The sequence below is a fragment of the Carassius gibelio genome, chromosome B1, assembly GCF_023724105.1.
Source record: "Carassius gibelio isolate Cgi1373 ecotype wild population from Czech Republic chromosome B1, carGib1.2-hapl.c, whole genome shotgun sequence".
Taxonomy (NCBI): Eukaryota; Metazoa; Chordata; class Actinopteri; order Cypriniformes; family Cyprinidae; genus Carassius; species Carassius gibelio.
Window position 1 is genome coordinate 15,181,590 of NC_068396.1, and position 25,795 is coordinate 15,207,384.

Sequence of the window (25,795 nt, forward strand, 5' to 3'; positions counted from 1 at the left end):
GTTACCATGTTCGTCGTATTTTTTGGAGTGAATTTACGGTTTTGAACGTGCTGTAAAACAGTAACATCTTTGCTTTTAATAAAGCAGCCAGTCTTTTTGAATAAGAGTTTACCGGTTTAACACATCTTGAGGTATTTGGCACTAGATCCATGATTCTGAAGCAAGCAGCCCTAAGATGTTATGGGTATTGTGTTGTTTGGGTGATTAGCCGGTTTTGATTTCGTAAATGTAGCTTTTAAAACTATGGTCCAAATGTTTAATTTGTTTTCATCAGACAATGAAACATTTTGTCATATGGCTTCACCAAAGTTTAGGTGAGCTTCAAAACTCATAAAAAATGCCAGAATATTGCCACTATAACCAGTAGATAGCTGCAGAGGATCACTGGCTCATGTGTAGTTTCCACAATATGGTTTCCATTCCCAAAAATAATTATTTATATTTATACATTATATCACTATTATAACATCACTTATTGTGCAGGTAAAACACCTATAAAAACAAATCCAGTTATTCCATCAAAGTAATACATTATATTGTGCTCTATTTTTACAGATTTGTTTTAGAGTGTACATATAAGACAAACAACAAGTCCATAGCAGTTCATGAATATATTTTTTAGAATACAATGGTTTTGGAATATCAACGAAGACATCACATTTATAAATATATTAGACAAACGCAATTGAAATAAACTGGAAACTAGTCCAAAGACGAAGGAGGAGGAGAAGAAGAAAAACACTGCTTCTGAAGGTTGCCTCTGCTTATTCGTTCCATTACCACTGTCTCCCACCTGCACAGAGAAAAAGACAAAGTATAAAAAAAGAGAATTATTTCAACTGCATGGTGAATTCTAACTGAAGTACTGAAAGTGTATTTCCAGCTTCTGTCCACTAGAGGCCTGCAGTAACCTTATAATCTCACCCTCAACACTCTCTACAAAGACTTTGGGGAAGAAGCCTTCTATGCCATTGATCCGTCCGCTCCACCATTCATCATCTATATGAGCAGTGACCAGGATCCTGTCTCCCTCCTGGAAGGACAGATCATCCTCCGTCTCTGCTGTGAAGTCATACAGTGCCACAACCCACTCTTCACACTTAGATTCAACCTGTAGACACAGATGAAAAAGAATGAATATACAGCACATCTTCACTCGCATAAAGCAAATCTCAGCTACGTGATAAGTTTACAGTGTTGCAAAATGTAAACTGTTTTATGACTAGCTGTATATATCAAGTTGGATAATATATCCAACTTTATTGCATACAATACGCTCATATAAAGCAATATATAAAGCAAATCTTACCTACTTGATTTTTTATTTAAATCGCAAATTCTAACTATATCATACTTGCAGAGAGCAATATAGACTATGTAAAATGTAAACTATATTATTTCCCAGCTCCAGTCTGCTAAACTAGACTATAAGAAAGAAATATATTAAGATATTATAAACAGATAACATCATGATTTTCTGGAAAGCTGTTTTAAAACAGTGTATATTGTGAAACATGAAAACGCAATAGAAAAATCAGCTCGACTCACTGATCTAATACTTCTCATCATTAAGAAATGTGAAGTAAATATTGAAAGAAGAAGCGGTTGTTTAAAGGGGTACTACACCCAAATATCACTTTTTGGTCACGATTCACAAAACACCAGAATCAATATTGAAGTTTTCTCCTTTTGTGTTTCATGAAATAAAGTCAGTCATACAGGTTTAAAACATCATGTCAGTATGACACAATTTTCGGCTGAACTGTCTCTTTAAATTTGAAATCAAATGTGAGTAGAGACAAATCTATTCTCCCATCTTGTGACGTACATCAAAGTGTAACAGATTATTGAAAAAGAAAAAATGCACGGTTTTGCACTCAGAAGTGAAACGTGTGTCGTTTTCACCAGAAGGTCAAGTTAAGACATTCAGATTAAACATTACATTCATAACATATGCATATCACAATAACATCTATTAAACGCATTTAGAAAATAAACAGGTGTTTTTTTATTTCATGGCAGATTTAATCACTGTTCATTACTACAAAAAAGGAGAAGATACCTCAGTGGCTTTGTAAGACATTTGTGTGTTAGGTGAACCGGCCATTCCTGAGAAGTGAATGATACACAACATATATTAGATCTGTAGCGCAAAACATGATGATCTATTATGCAAGCAAACACATGCAACTTCAAATGTAAAAATACTCCACATTTAAATTTACCCAAAAGTTAGTCAAAGTCCTTCTAATCTAGATTCTAGACCATTTCAGTTATTATTTTTTGTGAACTTGACTGGTTTTTTAAAAAGCCTGCACACAAATGCATGAATGAATTATTACTGTAGAGTTAAAGACTGTAAATCCTCTATAGAGTTACAGCTGTCCTCATGAGGAGAACCTCCCTGTGCACTGCAGTGTAATGAATGAGTTGGAGGTCAAGGTTTCATATAGCCCTTGATGAAACACAAACAGAAGGGCAAATTCTTCACATTCCCAACATAGGGAGAGCGGCCCACTTGTTGAGTCACAGAGACGCTGATGCTGAAACTGTTGGTGTTGTTGGTACATTAGAAACTGACAAGTGGCTGGATTATAGACCGTTCTAGGGTAGACTGAATCCGCTCCATTTTTACTGAAACTGGAGAATGCATTTCTATTGATAGTAATTAATAGCTGTATTTTAATGTTTTGTTTCTTAAAACAAATTTTAACCCTTGTCAGATTAAAACTTTCCAGAAAACGTTTTTCCAGACTTCTATTTATTCTTGTTCCTTTCCAAAAACCTTTTTATGTCTAGATTTTGTCAGTTTACCCTTGTCACAGTCTTTTAGTTTTAAAATGTCAAAAACCATCATAAACTATAACCATGATGGGTGGAATTAACAATCCCTATCAATATTTATTGTAGTGTTGTCACAGAACCACAATTTCAGTATTCGGTACCGATACCAGTGAAAATTCCCGGTTCTCGGTACCAATTTCGGTAAAAAAGCAAAGCACAAAAATAGTGCTTTTGTCACTAAAAATAAAACCAATGCCATTCTTTATACTTATTTACAGTTGTGTTTAAAGTTTTAAACAAGTAATATAATTATGAAAAACAGTCTTTTAATTACTGAAATGTAAACATTTTATTTTTTGGTAAATAAAGGGGATTTGCTATTAAAATTAAAACATGGAAGAAATATTGTGTGATTTATTTCTTTAAAAAATAAAGTTTTATACATTTTTTCAACAGTAGTAGCACTATCACATACATTCTACTAAATAATATTAATATTTCTAGCACAATGCCTTTATGTAAAAATGAACATTTATTCTGATGGGCTACAGTGAATACCTTTAAATTGACACTGGTTTTACTCAAATGAAATGGTAAAATGCTTGTGAAGTAAGTTTTGGTGATGTTGTTGATGTTGATGCATTTATGTCCTCATTGATATTTTCTTTTTTTTAGTACCGACTTGGTGCCGAAGTACCGGGTCTTTTGACAACACTAATTTATTGCATGAAGAATATTAACATACATGTTTATACTGTTACATATTGGTGTGGTTATGACATAATTTCCACCACAATCAACAATACTGCTACTGCCACTATAATAAAGGTTTTCATAACTCACTGTACTTGTTAACATTTTGAGAAGAATATCATTTGTGAACAGTATTTTTATAGTGTTATTTCCCATTGAGCTATAATTTGGCCAAATTGTACAAAAAAGTTCAAAATTGTTTTGCATCAATCACATTACCATCACTGCAATTGCAATTACAGAATGTTTTTAAACAGAAAATGACAGAATTCTCAAGAGAGAGATCACAGGTTCCAAATCTACCCATAACTGAAGAAACACCCAAACACAGAATGTCACTACAGCAAGTTTCTAAGCTTTGTGTTCTTTGTATTTCAGGCACAGTAACACAAATCAAAGCTTAAATTTGGTTCTGTTCAGTATGGACTAGTGTTAGGTTCTGATATAGTGTTTTTGTCCTTCTCTGAGCTTTAGCTCTTGAAATTCTGACTTTTTAAAAACGGAATTGTGACTTTTTTCATATGTTCAAAAACCTTTTTAAATTCTGTGGTGAAAAAAAGTCAATAGGATCTAAATGTTTCTTTAAAGATAAAATCAAATGTGTATAATTTATAGATATATGGTTTTGGCCTCTTACCAGGCATTGCAGTCTTATTCGGAGCAGATTTCTGCACTGGGGCTGGAGGAAGATCCTCAAGCACTTCCACAAAGTTGAGCGGGAAAATACCAACATGGCCATTCACTTCCCCACGAGCCCACTCCTCTTCCACATATTCTTTAAGCCGAATCACATCACCTTCAGAGAATGAGAGCTCATCACTCTGCTCTCCCTCGAAGTCAAACCTCGCAACACACCTTGGGCCTCTGAAGAAAATATTAGTCATTGTCATGTAATCTGGTTCCTAGTACTCTTGTCAATCTAATATTAATGTACATCAGATTTTAAAAAGAAAAAGTACATTTAATTTGTGTTTGAGCTTTTACAGTCAAATTTTGGGAGGAGGACTTACCTCACAGGATCAGGAGATGGTTTGGATTTCCATTCATTGCTGGACGCTGGCGCAGATGTACCAGGCTTGTTCTGGAGAAAGAAAAAAAGATTATTGGTAATAGTAGAGATGAATCAGTTTTATTATCCCTGAATATACATGCTTAACTTTCAGGAAATGTTCATGTCAACCTCACTATGTAAATAATATAAGCTACTTAATTTGAGACATGTATAAATAATTGTAACTTGCACTTTGTGTGATCTTGTAATTTCCTTGATTTAAATATTAAAAACAGATCATTAATAAATGACAAAAAATTAAGGGCAAGACAAATATTTAGTTTAAATCTTGTTAATCAAGTCTACTCAACATATCTAATAATTCTTACAAAAAAAATAAAACAAATAAAACATTTTAATGCTTTAAGGTCACGGGTCATTGTCTACTCCTGTATTTGTCAGAAATTCCATGCGCTTCATTTACCAGTGGCTTGACGTAGTTAATGGGGAAGAATCCAGTGATGTTTCTGCATGTTCCCATGTACCACTCACTATCCAGAAGTTCTACATTAGACACCACATCACCAGCCTTCAACATCAGCTCTCCAGGCCCCTCTGAGACACAACCACAGGACAACATATGATTATTATTGGAGCAGCTTCACAACTGCCTCCGAATGTGAACGTAAAGGAGAAACACATATTTAATTACTAGTCTGAACAACCTGGGAGAAGGATTTCACTGACACACAATAACTGAATTACTGCCTTTAACTATCATTTTGCATTATTGAGACACTGTTTTCCTAATGAATGTTGTTCAGTTGCTTTGACGCAGTGTATTTTGTTTAAAGTGCTATATAAATAAAGGTGACTTTGACACAAATTATTATTTGCAAAAAAAACTAAACACTATAGCCTTATTAAATTATGCTTGCCTTGGACAAATGGACCTTCTTACACAGAACACAAGTGTCTATCTATATTCACCTGGAGTGAAGTCATACAGGGCTTGCACTTGTAAAGATCCAGTATTTTCCACCATACCACTAAAGGAACTGTTTTTCTGTAGAAACACATTGGGAGCCATGATAGCATGTTGACATTACAAGACAGATAATCTTACATCTACTTTTAAACAATGTCAATATTAATTACCTGAGGTACTGGATTGCTGGTCATATTGGTTAAGGGTGTAATAATCTTCATATGTGTTTTCTGCACTGTGCCCTTAGCTTTTGCCCCTTGGCATTCAAAGGTTTTGTTGTCTAATTCCTCAAGCAGGACGAGGACTTCATTTTTCTAAAGGAGATAAAGGATGGAAATGCTTACATTTCCCATGACTGAAACTTGCTGACACAACAACACATAAACCATCCGTAACTTGAGAAGATGGCACTATGGGGCTAGTGTGAATGTCCTGACTTTAAGCTCACCTGAAAAGAGAGCTCCCCAGGGTTTCTGCCATTGTAGTCATACTCAGAAATACCATGGGGGATCTCAAGCTGTGTAAACCAAAAGAATAAGGCAGAGTTGCATTCATTTGTTCAGTTCCTCTGTAATACCATTAAATCAATAAAATTAAACATGTCACATAACATCTCACAGTGTATTTGTTGTAAAGACGATGTCCAGGGTTTGGTCTCGGTGGGAGGGCAGGTCCTTTTTTTGAAGCTCTACGGTTTTGTTGCTGCCATTGAGGTTGCAGTTGTTTTGATGGCACTGTTTGTGAAACCCCTGGATCTGAGGGCCGACGTTGGGAGTCATCTCTCCGTGGAGGAGGAGGTCTTCCTGGGCCTGTTTTAGCAGGTGGAGGTCGTGGAGGCAGAACCTTTCCTCCACTGGGCCTGAAATATTATTAACATAGAATGTAAGGGCACAATACCAGAAGAGACCACAATTCCTTGGCTGATATCGCCCCAAACCAACCAGCCATGAAAAGAGAAATGCATAAAGGCATGTTTAGAAGTTTGAATGAGCAACTTTAGGACAGCTTTGAATAAATACAGGATTCATTTACCGTGGTGGAAGAGACATATCAGATGAGAGACTGAAGGAGTCCTGGGGGGAAACAATAAAGAGTTAATATTCAACGTTTAAGAGATTTTTGTTTAAAAACACAATTTGTGCACTAACAATGTATGTGCAGAATAAATCAGACAATAAACCAATGTTGTTCATGATTTCACAGTTGTTTCAGATAAAGATATATTTGGAACACATTTCTCATTTGGAAATATTTTTCTTACAGCTAAATGCCAAAAACATGTTTACACAATTACACAAATGCAGATGTGAATACTCTGCAAGTATTTTTTATTGTGGGAGTAACAAGCTCAATACTAAACAGGATGTTGTTATTATTCAGGTTGCTAGCTGTAAAGATTACTTATAAGATCTAACTTGGCAATATCTGACTTGAAGTGGCCATAAAAGCAGTCAGCTAACACACTCAAAATCGAGCATGCATAGTCAAGCACCTATATTCATGTACTTGCAGAGTACAGTATGTTTCAGGCCTGAGGAAAGAGAGGTAAAGGAAAACCAAGCAAAATCCCTATTGGTTCGTTGTGCTTGCTGGGAAAGGCCAGCTGAGGCAGCTGTATAAGGTCTTACTTTGCGAGAAGGTTTAGCAGGTATAGGTGGGCCGCCCACAGGATTCTGCACAGGTAAAGGTGGTGGAACATCTGCCATCTCTTCAGGGTCTGAAAAGCAGTAATCCATCCATTAACCATGCAATCAAGTATCATATTTTAAGTAGATTATTATTTATTTATTTTAACATTATTATATTACTATTATTTAGATTCATCACTTCACTGCTGTTTAGACTAAAGCATATATGTTCAAAGTTTGGGGTCAGTAAAACTTCTGAAAAAACAACAAAAAACATTTATTTAACAAGGATGCATTTAACTGAGCAAAAGTGACAGTAATTATATAATATTTCCACAAAATATATAAAAAGCATTTTTTAAAATTGATTAATTAATAATAAGAAGTGTTTCTTGAGCACCAAATGGGCGGAATGATTTCTGAAGGATCATGTGACACTGAAGACTGGAGTAATGGCTGATAAAGAATGAGCTTAATTTTGATGATTAAAGCTTACAGCTCATGTAAGTCAAATCCAGTATCTCAAAATATTAGAATATTTCCTAAGATCAATAAAAAAAAAAAGGATTTGCAAAACAGAAAAGTTTTTTAAAATACCTTCTTTTATGCACTCAATACTTGGTTGGGGGTCCTTTAGCACAAAAGAATCAATCAAGCACCGTAATATCATTGTCAGCAAACCACTTGGAAATGGTTTTGGCACTGTGGGCAAGTGCTAAAGTCCTACTGAGAAAGTAAATCAGCATCTCCATAAAGCTTGTCAGCAGATGGAAGCATAAAGTACTCCAAAATCTCCTGGTAGATGGCTGCATTGACTTTGGACTTGATAAAACACAATGGACCAGCAGACATCACGGCACCCCAAATCATCATCGACTTTGGAAACTTCACACTGGACTTCAAGCAGCTTGGATTCTGTGCCTCTCCAGTCTTCCTCCAGACTCAAGACCTTGATTTCCAAATGAAATGCAAAATGTACTTTTATCTGAAAAGAGGACTGTGGGCCACTGATCAACAGTCCAGTTCTTTTTCTCTTTAGCCCAGGTAAAATGCTTCTGATGTTGTTTCTGTTTCAGAAGTGGCTTGGTAGCCCTTTTCCTGAAGACGTCTGAGCATGCGACTCTTGATGCAGCGACTCCAGCTTCAGTCCACTCCTTGTGAAACTCTCCCAAGATTTTGAATCGGCTTTGCTTGACAGTTTTCTCAAGCTTGTGGTCATCCCTGTTGCTTGTGCACCTTTTCCTATGCAATTTCTTCCAGTCAACTTTGCATTTAATATGCTTTGATACAGCACTCTGTAACACTCAGTAATGACCTTCTGTGACTTACCCTCTTTGTGGAGGGTGTCAATGATCATCTTCTGGACCATTGCCAAGTCAGCAGTCTTACCAATTATTGTGGATTCAAAGAACAAGAGATACCTGGAATTCAGACTGTAGGGATGTTCATTTAATGAAACTCAAATTTTAATATTCTAATATTTTGAGATACTGGATTTTTTACTTTCATGAGCTGTAAGCTCTACTCATCAAAAAAAAATGTACATGTAATAAATCTAACCAAAACTTAAAATATCCATAAAGTCATAAAAGACTATATATATGAATAGACTACATCTAACACAAAGTTTATGAACTACTTTTATGGTGTTTGAAGGCTGTCATTGTCACTCTGAACTATTGTGGTATGTTTAAGAGTTACATGAAACAACATTTTTGGGTAAATTATGCCTTTTACCAGGAATACTACAGTACTTAGTCACTGGTATTATTTTCCAGGTTTTACACTTGTAACAATGTAAATATAGGCAATTAATGTGCATTAAATAGCTCCCTACATATGATTACATTGGCTGTTGGTTACTCAACACTCACTTTTGTCAGTTTTACTGGGGACTCCGATGACTGTGGGTCTCTTGGTCACCCCCTGTGTGTTTAGCCCCATGTAGGTGAATCCCCCTTGACGGGCAGTTTTAGCGGGAGATTGATCTGTGAGTGGAATACATTAAAACATACACACATGTAATACCTATTTTAGAAGTGTATTGTGGTATGGGAAAAACATTTGCACTTACTAGTGGAAGCATCCACATAATCATTGCTAAGCATGTCCGCTGTGGATGCGATGTTAGACAGAAGAGCAGTGGAGTTGTGATTGTTGAGGTTCAGCAGGTCTTTGCTGGGCTTGAGTGGAGTGGGAGGTCCTTTCATTACTTCTTCCTCATCCTGGGAACTTACATTCTTAGCTCTGACTAATGAAGGTCGTGATGGAGGAATGAGGGCTGTCCTAAAGGAAGGCTGAGAGGCAAAGTCATTTTTTAAGTCTAAAGACGGTTTTTTGAAAAGTTGAGGTCTTGGCGCTGGCATAGGTGGTGTGTTGGCCTCTTCGCATAGGTGACTTTCAAAATGTGATACCTGCTCTTCTTTGGGCTTTTTTACAGAGGGCCGTGGGGCAATAGAGGGTTTTGGTGCCAGCACAGGTGGTTTGGCAAAAACCTTACGAGGACGGGGGAAAGGTACAGATTTTTCTTCATTCTCTGTGCTAGACTGAGTTTCAAAGGCCTGTATTCTTGAACGGATGTTGCGGTCGCTGTGGAGGGAGGTCATGTTTTCACTTTGGTTCTCTTTAGTTTGATTCGTCTGCTCTCCCTGGATGTTGACACTGTTGCTCAGATCACTTTGAGGCTCAGAGCTGAAGACATCTAAGAGTTCCTGCAGATACTTGCCTGAATGGGCATCAGAAGTCTGCACAGGTGTTACAGGACAACCTTCCCAGCTGTCCTGCAGTGGTATCAGAGGTTGCACATTGACCTGGTTGGATGGACTGATGGGTTTTGTTTTGGAACGTGGCTGAGGCACCGGACGTTTAGTTGAGACTAGATCGATGTTGTGAGTGGATTTCGGGGATCTATTTTTTTGATCTGGTGTGCAGGGCAATGATGGCCGAGGTGGTTTTTTTGGCTGCTTCACTGAAACTTTAAAAGACCAAACAGTATTACAATTTATTGTTTACACTGATTTGTGCATTCAAAGTCTTGTCAGTATGGACTAACCTCCACTGGGATTTTGGTTCAGCTGCAGGGATGTGCAGGAATCTGGATGTGTCACATTGTCCTCTAGTGAGTCAGTCTGTGTGGCAATAGTTGTTGAATGCGAGCGTCGTGGAGATGGTAAAGGTGTGGTGTCCTGCTCCTTAGTCTTCTCCTTGATTACCTGCTCATAGGATGGTGGGAGCTGAAGCACGAGAGAAGGGAATCACTCGAACGCAAGCATCAAACCAAGCAAACATGTCACAAGTGTGCAGGAGACATACAGTAGAGAAAAGAGTATGGAAAAAAGTAGAGATGCAAAATATTTAGGTAGCTGTTGGTTTTTTAATCAGTATTTGCCAATACTGGATATTATCATACTGTACATTAAAAATGTTGTGGAATTCACTTGAGATGAAGTGTAAACTATTATTCATAGTTTTTAATCTGTTTTTGTTTTGCTTATAGGCAGCAATATAGATTTAGAATATTGTATCAATATTTACTGGTTATCAGCCATAACATGAAACTGTCACGATAGGTATTGGGGAAAAACACAAAGAGAGGGTAGATCCAAATGCAGGTAAGGGTTTTATTTAAACAGAGGGGTAAATACAAAATAAACAGTCATGAGAGACAAATCAAACAAAAAGGGAACCGGATGAAACGGGGAACTCGGAAGAACGGAAAGGTAGAGGAAGTCTGGTGGAACGAGAGAATGAGACACATAGGGTAAGACAAAGCAAGACTGATGGACCTGAAACACAATGACATCAGACAAGGACTCCGTAACATAGACTAAGACAGACTGGGTATTTATACACAGAAGGATAATTGGGAAACAGGAGACAGGTGGGGTGAACAATCAATCACGTAACAAGGAGGAAGGTGACCATATACGGGAACAGGAAGTGATCTGGGACAGGCACCGTGAGAAGGAGGACATCTAGTGGAACCCCGGGGAACAACAACCCAGACACTGTGACAGTACCCCCCCCTCTACGGAGCGGCTACCAGACGCTTAAAGACAAAACATGACACAGAGACCAGGAGGGAGGCGGACAGGTGGAGGCTCAGGGGGAGGGACGGAGGGCCAGAAAAGGAACACATGGGGGACAAACACCAGAAATGATACATAAAACCGGGAGATCAGGAGGGAGGAGGACCGGAGGAGGTACAGGGGGAGGGACGGAGGGCCAGACTAAACTAAAGAGAACAGACAGAAACAGAACTCAAAAAACACAAAACATAAGTCCATGAAGGACATGTTGAGGCGTCCACTAGGACGGAGCAGATGACCACCACAGCCGTGTGGTCAAGGCCAGAGCCCTCCAGGGCGGAGCGGAAGACCACCACGTCTCTGTGGTCGAGGCCGGAGTCCAGTAGGTCGGAGCAGAAGACCACCACGTCCTCATGGTCATCACCAGAGTCCCCCAGGGTGGAGCGGACGACCACCACGTCCTCGTGGTCACCGCCAGAGTCCCCCAGGGCGGAGCGGATGACCACCACGTCCTCGTGGTCACCGCCAGAGTCCCCCAGGGCGGAGCGGATGACCACCACGTCCTCGTGGTCACCGCCAGAGTCTCCCAGGGCGGAGCCGAAGACCACCACGGCCTTGTGGTCACCGCCTCGGGAACTGTAACGGACACCGCCTCGGGAACAACATCGGGCACCGCCTCGGGAACTGCATCGAGCACCGCCTCGGGAACTGCATCGGGCTCCGCCTCGGGAACTGCATCGGGCACCGCCTCGGGAACTGCATCGAGCACCGCCTCGGGAACTGCATCGAGCACCGCCTCGGGAACTGCATCGGGCTCCGCCTCGGGAACTGCATAGGGCACCGCCTCGGAAACAGCATCGGGCACCGCCTCGGGAACTGCATCGGGAACTGCATCGGGCTTCGCCTCGGGAACTGCATCGGGCACCGCCTCGGGAACTGCATCGGGCTCCGCCTCGGGAACTGCATCGGGCACCGCCTCGGAAACAGCATCGGGCACCGCCTCGGGAACTGCATCGGGCTCCGCCTCGGGAACTGCATCGGGCTCCGCCTCGGGAACTGCATCGGGCACCGCCTCGGAAACAGCATCGGGCACCGCCTCGGGAACAGCATCGGGCACCGCCTCGGGAACTGCATCGGGCTTCGCCTCGGGAACAGCATCGGGCACCACCTCGGGAACGACCTCGGCCTCGGGAACAGCATCGGGCACCGCCTCGGGAACTGCATCGGGCTCCGCCTCGGGAACAGCATCGGGCTCCGCCTCGGGAACAGCATCGGGCACCGCCTCGGGAACTGCATCGGGCACCGCCTCGGAAACTGCATCGGGCACCGCCTCGGAAACTGCATCGGGCACCGCCTCGGGAACTGCATCGGGCTCCGCCTCGGGAACTGCCTCGGGCTCCGCCTCGGGAATAGCAGCTGCCTTTCTCCTCCTCCGCCCTCTACGATGGGGAGTCGGTGGCGTTGAGTCGGCCATCTTGTGCTGTGGTGCTGGGCTGGCGGCCATCTTGGGCTGTGACGCTAGGTTGGCGGCCATCTTGGGCTGTGGGGCTGGGCTGGTGGCCATCTTGGGTTGTGGGGCTGGGTTGGCGGCCATCCTGTGCTGTGGGGTTGGGCTGGCGCCCATCTTGTGCTGTGGGGCTGAGCTGGCAGCCTTGTCTGGACACTCTGGTGTGGTTGTTGCATTCCACTGGGCACGATGGTGCAGGTAATTGGTAAACCCCCAAAAGTCCAGTATCTCTAACCCCTTCATCTCCCATGAAGGTAAAGGATCATCCAGGCAATTATTAAATAAATCCTTTAGTGCTGCATCATTGTAACCTAGCCCGACTGCCATAGTCCAAAACAATTGCGCCAGGCCACCCACCTCACTTCCCTCTTGATGAAGGGTGATTAAGTTCTGGTATCTCCCCCTCCGTTCCTCCATGGTGGCTGGGGAACCGATTCGAAATCCCACACCGCTGGATCTAGGCATGACGGAGTCCTTCTGTCACGATAGGTATTGGGGAAAAACACAAAGAGAGGGTAGATCCAAATGCAGGTAAGGGTTTTATTTAAACAGAGGGGTAAATACAAAATAAACAGTCATGAGAGACAAATCAAACAAAAAGGGAACCGGATGAAACGGGGAACTCGGAAGAACGGAAAGGTAGAGGAAGTCTGGTGGAACGAGAGAATGAGACACATAGGGTAAGACAAAGCAAGACTGATGGACCTGAAACACAATGACATCAGACAAGGACTCCGTAACATAGACTAAGACAGACTGGGTATTTATACACAGAAGGATAATTGGGAAACAGGAGACAGGTGGGGTGAACAATCAATCACGTAACAAGGAGGAAGGTGACCATATACGGGAACAGGAAGTGATCTGGGACAGGCACCGTGAGAAGGAGGACATCTAGTGGAACCCCGGGGAACAACAACCCAGACACTGTGACAGAAACAATTTCAGCCTATCAATATCTTAAAAATATTTTGCCCCTAAATCCTGACTACAAAAATGTAAATATTTTAAAATTATATGTGGGCAGATATCTGCCAATGTAATTTTATTTATATACTATAATGTTATTTTTATTTTCTTTGCATTTAATATTTTTAGGTTAAGTTTTAGCCTTAAGTTTTTAGTTTGATTAATTTAAAATTTTATTTACTTTTTATTTGTATTTTATTTTTTATTAATTATTTATATTTTTTATCTATTATTTATTCTTAGTCCAGTACTTCAACTTATTTTATTTCAGTTAGATGCCAAAGCAACATTTAAAATTGTCACATAAGTTTAAGTTTTTCATCATATATTTTGTTTAATTTTACTTTATGTTCAGCTTTCAAATGATTCAATTTTTTTTTTAAATAGTTTTAGTTGCCGGTAATAACACTGATGTCTGCACGGAGTGTCAGTGGAGGTTATATACTACATTATTGTTAGAAAAAAACTTTCATAACTGTAGTTTATAGGTTAGTAATTCATGGGTTAGTCTCTCAAATACAAGGACAAAGTAGCCATGCTTTAAAAAGTAAAACTAAAAGACATGCTAAGAAAACACCACACACCTGTCTGGCACAACTGTTTGCTAATGGCAGCTGTTGTGGATATAGTGCTATCAATCACTGTACCTGAGCAGAAGTCAGAACGCTCTCACTCCAGATTGGTTGTGTTGTGAAAGCTGTGGATGAAAATCGTCCAGACACCCCTGGATACCAAGAAGTGGCTGTTAATGGCTTTGCCGATAGGATGGTTATCTCTGGACGCCTAAAAACAATCAAAGTTTCCTTCTTGATACATATGAATGCATTCACACAGATTTAAAAGCACAGTAATACAACCAGGCTTGTACTTTTGTAAAAAAAAAAAAATATTAGGGGGGGTTCACTATAGCATTTTCTACTATATTATTAACGAGATTAAGTATTTTTTGGGGTTGGAGCTGAACTGTGCAGGACTGCAGCTCTCTAGTACCGAACTTGCCTACCCCTGTACTAACCAAAAGCATTTTTTAAAGGAATACAACACGAGAATAATTTTTAGGGATAAAAAAAAAGTATTTTTACCACCTTAAAATTGTAATGATGTGTTTGAATGGATTATACTGGATTAGTTTGTCAATGTTAGCAACTGTATCCAACATAAACATGAATGAACATATGAGAATGATTAAGTGTCTTAGTTGAAACATGTTTGTCTACACAAGAGATGTAAGTTTGAAACTAGTTTTTGGCATATTGTGATCCAACCCATCACTTCCTATAAACAATTCACTGTCACTGTCTCTATAAATTAAAAATGGCTAAAAGGTCTAAAATAGTTTCAATAAACTCACCTTCTTTCTCTGGAGCAGTCTGGTTGTGAGTGAGCTCTTGCAGAAGCTGGAAGATTTGACATCATTTAGCATTTGGACCATATATATACTGTATATAAAGTAAGAATGTGACATTCCTACAATGTAACCTTTAATTAAATAAATCTACTATGTATGAAAGTTAAGGAAACCTAGATTTGCATAACATCTTACATCTCTTAAAGGCTGCTTTGATTGAAGAAAGGGGTCCTTGACTAAAAAAAGCAAACAGAACAAAAAAATAAATAAAATAAAAACAGATGTTGACAAGCATTCCTGGTCTGTAGGGTATTTTTGAAGTTTTAGGGATTTTAAGGTCATCAACTCTGATCCGAAGAATCTGTTCCAGCTCATACATACACATGAACACAAGCAAATGCACACGAACACAAGTAAAAGCAAAACATATATACACACACACACTACCAAAAATTTACACTTCTATCCAGCAATGACGCATTAAATTGATCCAATATGCCATTATAAGATTCCTATTTCAAATAAATGCTGTTCTTGAATTCTCTATTCATTAAAGAATGCTGGAAAACATGCATCATGGTCTCCACAAAAATACTATGCTGCACAACTGTTTTCAACATACATAATACAAATAAAAATATTTATGCTTAATAAACAAACTCCAGCTGGTTCAAAATGCAGCAGTTCTTACTATAGCCAGGAAGTATGTATGACCATATTAGCCCGGTCCTGACAACACTGAACTTGTTCCCTATCAAACATCATATATATACACTTTTAAATATTGCTTATTACTTATGAAGCCCTGAATGGTTTAACACCTCAGTATTTTAACAAGCTCTTGTTACATTATAGTCCTCCACGTCCAATGGATTTTCAAAACTGGCAATTTGATAATACCTAGAATATAAAAATCAACTGCGGGCGGCAGATAATTTTCCTATTTGGCTCCTAAACTCTGGAATAACCTACCTAACATTGTTCGGGAGGCAGACACACTCTTGCAGTTTAAATCTAGATTAAAGACCCATCTCTTTAACCTGGCTTACACATAACATACTAATATGCTTTTAATATCCAAATCCGTTAAAGGATTTTTAGGCTGCATTAATTAGGTAAACCGGAACCGGAAACACTTCCCATACCACCCAATGTACTTGCTACATGATTAGAAGAATGGCATCTATGCTGATATTTGTCTGTTTCTCTCTTGTTCCGAGGTAACCGTAGCCACCAGATCCAGTCTGTATCCAGATCAGCGGGTCACTGCAGTCACCCGGATCCAGTACGTATCCAGACCAGATGGTGGATCAGCATCTAGAAAGGACCTCTACATCCCTGAGAGACAGCGGAGACCAGGATATAACTAGAGCCCCAGATACAGATCCACTGTAAAGACCTCGTCTCAGACGACCACCAGAGCAAAACCACAGGAAACAGATGATTCTTCTGCACAATCTGACTTTGCTGCAGCCTGGAATTGAACTACTGGTTTCGTCTGGTCAGAGGAGAACTGGCCCCTCAACTGAGCCTGGTTTCTCCCAAGGTTTTTTTCTCCATTCTATCACCGATGGAGTTTTGGCTCCTTGCCGCTGTCACCTTGCTTAGTTGGGAACATTTAATTTCATTAAATTTTGTCAACTTGATTACACAGATACTATTTAAACTGAACTGAGCTGAACTGCCTTTTTGCATTAGTCACCCTATTTTTCTATTTAATGCTGTTCAGTTGCTTTGATACAATCTTTATTGTTAAAAGTGCTACATAAATAAAGGTGACAACTTAAATAGCATTTTAAAAGATACTAAAATTGAAGGCAGTTATTTTAAATTGTAAAAAATGTCATTATACTACAGTTTTACATACAGGTATTTTGCCCAAAAATTCAGCCATGGTGAGCATAAGGTACATCTTTCAAAAGCATTTTAAAATCCCTGATCCCAAACTGTTGAACAGTATGGTAGCATGTTAAACACATACGCCCATGTACTATTATAACTAAAACATTTTATTACCACAATATCTTCGTCAGAGTATGGTGACAGTTATTTCTCACACACAAAATGTTAACTTTTATTGCATTGTTACTTCATAAAAACTTTGCTTTGACTACTCTACATCTCAATGTAATGTCCTTTCCTTTCTTTACAACTAGACTTGCTCATTTCTACTGGTTTAACCAGTGTGTTGAACAGCGCAATAAAATGGATCTAATAATAATACTGTGCCAAAAGACAGAGCAAACAAAGGACAACTCAGCACGGCACTAAACCTAAAGAGACATCACAGATACAAAAGCATCCATTTCATACCTTAGATTAGTAGATGAATGAAGTTTTAAAAGAATCCCAAAGAGCAAATAACTCTTCCAAAACTACAGTGCTCATTGGTAAAAGCTCTTTGATCTTTCAAGCAGAAGACTTCACTTCCTGACTATGTGGACGTTTTAAAGCTGCTGCTTTCTGCATAGCTGAAGTGATGTGTCATAAGCACAGAGTGAGTGTGTGTGAGAGAGAGAGAGAGTCTGGCCAGTACACCAGCAAGCTCTCAAAGGCAGCTTTAGCTCTGCTTCAAATGAGAACCAGCTGACCAGTTAGTTTCACACCCTTGATGTCTCCCACTGCACAGGCATCACTATATCAGCAAGAAGCAAGCACAAATGTCCATCAGTTCTGTCACAGGTTGATTTATGACATTACACAGTGTTAAAAATAAAGCCATCTGTTTAATAAGGCACGGTTTATAAAATTGCATGAATTTGTTGCCTTGGAGCTAAATTAAAGCAACACTATTATGAGTTGTAAGCATGGTTAGGGCTAGCCCGACATTCCCTCAACTGGACTTTATAACTCGCAATAACTTATGTTTATGCAATTCTGTTGAAAAATGTCTTTGCGAGTTTTTATCTCACAATTCTAAGGAACATCTGAATTGCTAGAAAAACAATTCAGAAATGTGAGATAATTTACTTTTTAAATACCTTTCATGTATAGACTTTAGTGTTTTATTCTTGACCCACTTTAAACTTAAAATATGAAAATCCATACAATGTAATACATCATCTGAGATTTAGTGGAAATTCAGTTGTGGTGAAAACGTTAATGCTGGAATATTTCACAATTCTCCTATGCTGCATGTTCACTGTTGGACATTATTAAACACCCATGAAGCTCTTGTGTCTGAAAGTGAGCCAATCCCTAAATGCCAGAAAAGCGCACCACTATTAATGGCCATTATTCTGAAGTTAAATGTTCAACAAGCACATATGAATTTGATCTTGCATACTGTGAGAGGTCAAAATGTAATTTGTAATCTTCAATGGCGGGTTAATTTTTGACAGCCATTTACACATGAGGCATCTAACAATACACTGATGCTGAGTTATTGAATCATGATTCACATAGTAAATCAAGTATTAGATCAGCAAACTCAATTACAATTGTAACTTTTAACAGTGCATAACAAAATAATCTTATTAATGTTTACTTCATTATTTACATATTATATGAAGTTCTCAAATGGTGTGCGAGGATGTCGTTTCCATCTTACCTTATATGAAAGTGTTCTGTTTTATTTCTTTCTGAACGGTCTGCAAAACACAAAACAAAAAGCATGAGCTACATTTCTTTGTAACACATTTTATTTAACTTTCTGTTAATCTATATTTGCTACATGCAGTGACTAAATTCTCAGGCAGATCTTGCAGTAGAGACGCTGTCTGTTCGGCTGGTTAATGGTACGTTCCATCCTGATAAACCTGTTTTAAAGAGCAAAGCTTTAAAGAAAGCTAAAGGCTACAACAGCAACAGTTTTTCATGAAACCTTGCTCAGCATTCACATCACTCAGGTCCAGTCAAACAGCTCTTATAGCAGATTGAGAGGTAAAGAACATTCATTTTTCTCCCCTTTCACTTTTGAACACATTTTGCACTTATAACACATATAACACAAAGCTTATGAAACCACAAAGCTTGTAGAACAAGACCAGCATGTTCCACTACACCACACAATAATAGGATCCTTGTTACTCCCGACAGCATTGAGCATTCATAGAAAATGTTTAACTTTCCCCAGGTAATGAAAGTGAACTCATAAAACATAATGACTGCTTTGGCAAAAGGGTCTTTGTGTGTGTTTGTCGCAGTTGTCTTCTGACCTATCACTGTCCCCAGACACACCTGCTGGGTCCAGTTTCTGTTCTTACCGTGACTCTCTGTGTGTGTTTGCCAAAGCTACGAGAAAGTAAAATAGCCTACCTCACTCATAATAGCACCTCTAAATTCATTGATTTGAGTTTGTTATATTATTAACATTTAAAACATTGTATTTTTTACAAGTTAAGTATAGAAGACAAAATAATACATTTAGCTGCAAAATAAGTCACATTACTTATTAAAGAACTGGAAATATATAGTCCTACCTGCATATTGCGGAGAACAGTAAGCAGATTTTTAACCCACCTTCTGATTCAAATGTTTGAAAGAGGAAGCACAACTCCCGGTGAAAGTGACGTCTTTTTTTTCATTAGGTGTGTTGACACAAGCAGGGTGTCATGCAGGAATGCAGTCAATCAGGAAGTATTTCTCTTCTGACATTATAGTGCACTAAAACATTAGTTAACCAATGCAAGTCAAATATGCTCGCACACATATAATCCATACTTGCTTCTCTATGCAAAAACATATATTTTATCTATGGGTACAGATGGCAACTTTAATAATGCGAGCAGTTCATTGGTTTAAAGAAATACATCCTGATATCACAATACGTTATCCGCTTTATCACTGTTACTGCTCCAGGAAGATGGTGCGGTTTTGTGCTGATAGCAGGATAGCAACCAGCTCTCATTTAAAAGAGTACTGATATTATTAGGGATTATGCAAAACTGGTCTCAGTCTCAGATCAGTATAAAGAGACAGAAGTTTGCGATAGAAATTCTGGCATTAACAGAAATATGGATTGACATGTTCACATGCCGACACCTGATTGGTGGTGCTAATTTGTACTACAATAAGCAAATACATCTATAAGTATTTAATAATAAATAAAAGTATTTAATAATAATAATAATAATAGCAATAGTAAAACAATTTATAATAATAATAATAATAATAACAATAATGATTTACAAAACTACAGTACCATTACGAAATTAATATTTCTCTTATATTTGACTGTCTATAAAGGTTTTGTTTTTCGGAAAAGTCACAGGAAACCTTATGGCTTCTCTTTAGCTGACAACAAATTTACAAATTATACTCATTACAAATTTTTGGACGATGGTTGTCTTGGTTTGTGTTTTTCAATGCATGTTATAAGTGACCCACACTCACAATTCTTGCAGAGAAGGATTACATGTGGAGCAGCATTTTCCTGTGAACCACTAGAGATACTTAAAATCATGAATTGCTCACGTGTAAAAGAACTTGGTGCCATGCTTCACTATATACATATATTAATGCTGGGCAATCATTTTTTAATTGAGATTAATCGCACTGTTATGCACAAAATTCTATAATTAAATCAAAAGTAGTGCATAGCACACTTTTTTCATTTAAAAATACTGTTACATAAACAAAAGTGCAATAACATTTGGTTTGCAAACAAGCAGTGTTCCTTTTACATAGTAGCAGTTAAGATATTTATTGTTATTTCAACTTAAACATTAATGTAATCAAATTAAATATAAAAAACATAGCTATTTGTCACTACCAGTGCATTAATGTTTTTATGGAAAATATTTAATAGTTTGTTATAGAAAAACAAGTTATGCTCAGAGTCCAGAGCCTTGATCGTAACATTATAACCGGCATCTTCCGAGTAGAGACTTGCACGATCACAGGACCCATCGCAACAGAGTGTGATGATGGGCAGGTAGAGACTCATGTGAGCAGAATTCAGGAGAATAAGGTTGTACTCACACACTAGGCAATCTTAACCGTGCCCAAGCACGTTTGACCCCCAAGGCCTGTTTTCGGTTGGAAGAGGTGGGCCAGAGCGCGGTTCAACTGGGCTCGGGTGCGATACACAATACTACGCATGTAGTGTGAGCACTAACCAACCGCTCCTGAGTGCAGAACTTCTGATACTTGCAGCATGATTGTATTTGAAAATTCAGCAATGTTTTCCCTCAAACTAAAGCAATTTGTGTGGGTCATACTTCTCCAGAAGTCATATGAATACAGCACAATCTTTAATCAGTCCCTCCAGAAAAACGCGATTATGCGATCGCGTGATTTAATGCATAATCAGCCAAGGGCCGCATATTTATGCGGGGGGGGTCGCATTTTTTCAAATACGCTGCACTTTCGCCGCATAAATTTCCGATTTCAGGAAGCAAAATATGCGGAGGTAGCATGATTTCATAATAATAATAATTTTCGTAGCAAAAAAGTCACATATATCTTAGCAGAAAGTTGAAAAATGTTGCGTTTACTTCACACAAGTAAATCGCCATTATTTCCCAATGGGAACCTTATGAAGTGACGTAATTGCACGACGAGAACATCATCTGTGAAGCCCGCGGTGAAACCAGGGTGAAGGACGCAAATCACTCATCTGCCAACAAAAATAAGCGCAAAAGACAGCGCGAAGCAGTTACATGACAGTGAGGACAAATTATTTTGAGAGAGGGATGAGGATGAGGATGGCGAATGATAGGCCAGTGTTAAAGGCTACGAAGTTCGTTTTCATTTTCACAGTGGACTGTTGTAGTTTCATTCAGAAGTTGATGCACCTCTACAGTTGTAAGATTGTACTTTTTTGTTACAGAATAGTACCAAAACCTTACAGTTGTAAGTATATTAGTAGTATGCAAAATAATTTACGTTGCAGTAAGAGATTGCACTTTGCAATTCCTGTAAAACAGCATTTGTATATTTGTGTGTATATTTTATTTGTATTCATTTTTACAGAAGTAGCTGAATATTCCTTTTGTAAAGCTAGAGAACTTGTTTGACTCAATGTTTTGTAATTTTGAGCCATGTGTTAATTAAGGTCTGAAATAAAACAGAATGAGAACTTAAATATTATGTGATTTAGTATACTTGATTATCATAGGAAGTCATAAGAAATGACTCATTACAGGAAGGTAGTAGCCTAGTGAGAACAGGGTGTTGGGGGGGGGGTCACCTTTTTTTCTCTTTTTCATCAAACCGCAGTTTTTGCAAGTTCCCGCAATTTTTTCGCATAAGTTTGCAAAAATATCCCGCATATTCCATCGCATTTTTGAAGAAAACCTTCCACAAAATCAAGGATTTTTGCCCGCAACAATCACAAAAAAAATCTGCGTTTTTCTGGAGGGACTGTTTAATATAACTAATACAGGCCTACGTTATTCTTCATACACAAAAACATTGTGCCTGACACTGACTAAGAATGATACAAATCAAATATCAAAGCTATATCATATCAAATGTTTTATTTAAATACACACTGACATGGTGAAAAAATAAGACTCAATGTAATTGTGGCAACAGGGGATGCATGTTAATACCAGGTGTAAATGACTGTCTGCCTACCTCTTGTTTTTGGATCACACTTAACACTATGTTAAGACCATATCATAACTGAGAAACTCTTAAGTTCTCCAAATTTTAATGAGTCTTATATTTTGGATTTAACTTAAATAAATCCAAATTTGTGACAAGTTAACATAACAACTTGTAACTTGTTAACATGTAACAAGTTATGACAAAAATTAGATGACTAAAGTCTAAGACATTTCTAAGTGTTTTATGGAATCTGCCCCAGGTGCAAACAGAGCTTTTGAAGGGAAAAAAAGCACAAAAAAGCAAAGCATAACAAGAATTTATGAAAGATTAAAGAAGGCTCCCATTCTGAAATGTATGACACTTTGAGACATCAAAGTGATTCCTATTCTCAGCTAAAAAAAGGAGATACATGAATGTTGTGGATAAAGATCTGGTTTAGACAAGTTGGAAGGCATTATGAACAGTCTATGGGATGCATTTGTGCTGACAGAGTGTCTCTGTGTGTAAAGCCTGTCTGTGCAGGATAACACTTTTACTCATTGTACGGAGAGACAAAACCTTTTCACACTGACCTAAAATCAGTCTTCCAGATTGCAGCAAACAGCACAGGTTAGAAACTAAATCCATTTGGACAGTGCTACATGCCTGTTCTTAAAACCTTATTCAAAATCGTAGAGATGGCACTGGCACACCTTAAAGGAACAGCTCATGTAAAAATGAAAATTCTGTCATCATTATTTACTAGAATATACAAAAGACAATTGTCTCAAAGATAAATGTCTAAATGTTTTTTGTCAATACAGTGTAAACCAGTTCCTTACATGTTCCTCAAAAGATATTATTTTGTGTTCAACAAAAGAAATGGATACAGCATAGGAACAGCATGAGGGTGAGTTACCAGAAACTAACACCCTGTGCACAGTCAAACATTTTTGCATAGAAGGATGTACGGTATATTTAAAAACATGCTTATATTTCCTGTAGTCACAATTTATTTTTTTGTACAACATAACTATTTAAAGAAAAATGTTGTATTTAAAGAAATCAGAGAGAAGCCAGCAGGCAAAAATCACAGACGTCTGTCCTCTAAATGTAAAATGCCACTGACACAGCAGCCTGATGTGGTCACTGATGATTAAATATATCAGAGTCACACTGCACTTTCTCTGGTTGGGCACAGAACATTCCCAGAAGACACAACAAACAACACATACTGTACTCTAATCAGACACTCTGTCAGTGCAATGCTGGAAGAGTTGTCAAACTCACACTATATTATAGACACCACATTCACCGTAAGAAAACAATACTGTACAAAGTGCATATTATTACAATAATAATCACTTCCATTCTCGCTTGCTCTGCAATAGCGTAATGGAATGCACTGAACAGGGTGCACGGGGGCAGGCAAATACATGCTGACAGCTGATAGGACAGCCTACTGCAGCAATATGATTGAACAAACATTTTATGGTCTTACGCCTTCCACATACAATATAAATACATTAAGAACACTTAACTTAGTGATTGCTATTAGGATTTAAAAACACTTTCAGAAAGCAAAACAAGAAAATGTTAAAATTGAAAATGAAATTAAAATTAAATTTATGCATTTAGCAGACGGTTTTATCCAAAGCGACTTACAGTGCATTCAGGCTATCATGTGTTCCCGGGGAATCGAACCCCCAACCAATGCTCTACCACTTGAGCTACAGGAACACTATTAATGAACACAAGGCTCTCCTGGCAGGTACATCCTGTCCAATGCAGACAGCAGATAATGCTATGAGATCATGGTATGGTGAAACATGTTTAAACTGGAGCATTTCTTCATGACTTTAGGAGAATTAGCAGATTAGAGATGAGGAAGGCTTTGGGCACTGTATGTTTGGATATACCTGTACCCACTAAACCCAGATTCATATAATACCTCGAAGATAAAAAAAATAGGCCTATTTTTAACCTGAAAAAAATCATATGAAAGATTGAAGAACATGTGAAAGACAGTTTAAGGCGGATATGCCGTCTGTCCAGACACATATGACGCTGCACAGGTGTTATACTTTCACACAGGCTCCAGCAAGCACAGCTGCTGCCTCATGTTTCTTCAGTTGTGTCACCTGTTGTGTGTCAACACAGGGGAAAGCTGTGACCTGCTGGTTTATCTCCCACTCAACAGCTGACTCACCCATACACCCAGAGTAATACTGAGGAGAGCAAGAGGAACTTCCCACTAGTGTGGAACATTTGATTAGTGTTCAGTGTTATTAAAAAATGAACAGGCTAAATAATAAACATAAAGTCATTAAAAAATAAAAAACAAAACGGACATGTAACAAAACACTTCAGCTGATTTTTCATAACTCACCAAGTTTATTAACCCACTATTTCTTGAGCATTGTGAAAAAAAATAATAATAATAAAAAGGTTGATTTATCAAGTAATCATGCTGGATTAATCTGTTCAGCATGTTAAGAGGCATTCATGTATAACTTGAGAGCAACTCTTTTCATTTTCTCACAGAATGTGTTTTCCTTTGCTGTCAAATATGGGTCACCATTGGATAAATAAATAATGTGATAACAATGTATTATTAATATTGCAAACAAAAAATGCATTCACTTTATTGAGTGAATTAATCGGGAGTAAGGAATGCTTTCAAAGATGAATTCAAACATTTGATAGGACTGACAGCTAGTAGTTAATTTATTTCACAAATGTATGATCCAAGTTTTATATTATCTGGTGTATCTACTAACAGGACCTATTTAAAATTAGAGAAATTTAAATATATATTTTTGATATTGTTCGATTTTCTTATCCTAAATATCTGTGTTTACAAAAAGTAGGAACAAAGTTGCAAAAGCAAAAACAAATTATTTACAGATATTCATCATCTCTGATTAGGCTTATAAACTGAAATTGTTGTCTTGTGAAACTAAAGCACTAACCTGCTGAATTTCTTCTTCTCGTAATAACAGCATTTGAAAAATCTTCATCTCCATCATCATAGCGGGCTTCAGCCATTAGTAGGCTATTAACAATATGTCCGTGTTATTATTGCACAACGAGATTATGAACTTTCTCTTTCGCAGACGATAAAAACTTAATAAAACTCGTACTTAATGAAAGGTAAGTTCTATGACTAGAGTTATCGCAGATCTGTGTCTGTTAAACGGAGAGTGACGAACTGAATCCTGAGCTCGGGGCGAGCATCTTTAACAGATGCTGTGCACGCGCGTCTGTGCATGCTGCTCAGCAGAGGGCGGAAAAATATGACAAAGCTAGGCTAACTTATTTTATGT

General features: G+C 38.4%; 1 protein-coding gene across 3 annotated transcripts; it reads right to left on the reverse strand.

Annotated features, from left to right (window-relative positions):
- Positions 1–596: 596 nt before the first annotated feature.
- On the reverse strand, positions 597–25,685 carry sh3d19 (SH3 domain containing 19). Of its 3 annotated transcripts, none has more exons than XM_052545519.1 (20): positions 25,442–25,684; positions 18,547–18,586; positions 15,192–15,232; positions 15,000–15,045; positions 14,296–14,431; positions 10,197–10,356; positions 9,219–10,118; positions 9,019–9,132; positions 7,145–7,233; positions 6,549–6,589; positions 6,135–6,375; positions 5,965–6,033; positions 5,687–5,830; positions 5,519–5,594; positions 5,013–5,143; positions 4,548–4,618; positions 4,175–4,401; positions 2,063–2,109; positions 925–1,111; positions 597–793 (listed from the first exon to the last, which is right to left on the reverse strand). In XM_052545519.1, exons 1-20 carry the CDS (start codon positions 25,515–25,517, stop codon positions 777–779), a joined length of 2,853 nt encoding a protein of 950 aa, XP_052401479.1. In that variant the 5' UTR covers positions 25,518–25,684; the 3' UTR covers positions 597–776. The 3 variants fall into 3 exon arrangements, with proteins under 3 accessions (XP_052401479.1, XP_052401478.1, XP_052401480.1); XM_052545518.1 differs by having other exon boundaries at positions 10,197–10,377; positions 25,442–25,683; XM_052545520.1 differs by lacking the exons at positions 597–793; positions 2,063–2,109 and having other exon boundaries at positions 966–1,111; positions 10,197–10,377; positions 25,442–25,685.
- Positions 25,686–25,795: the final 110 nt, after the last annotated feature.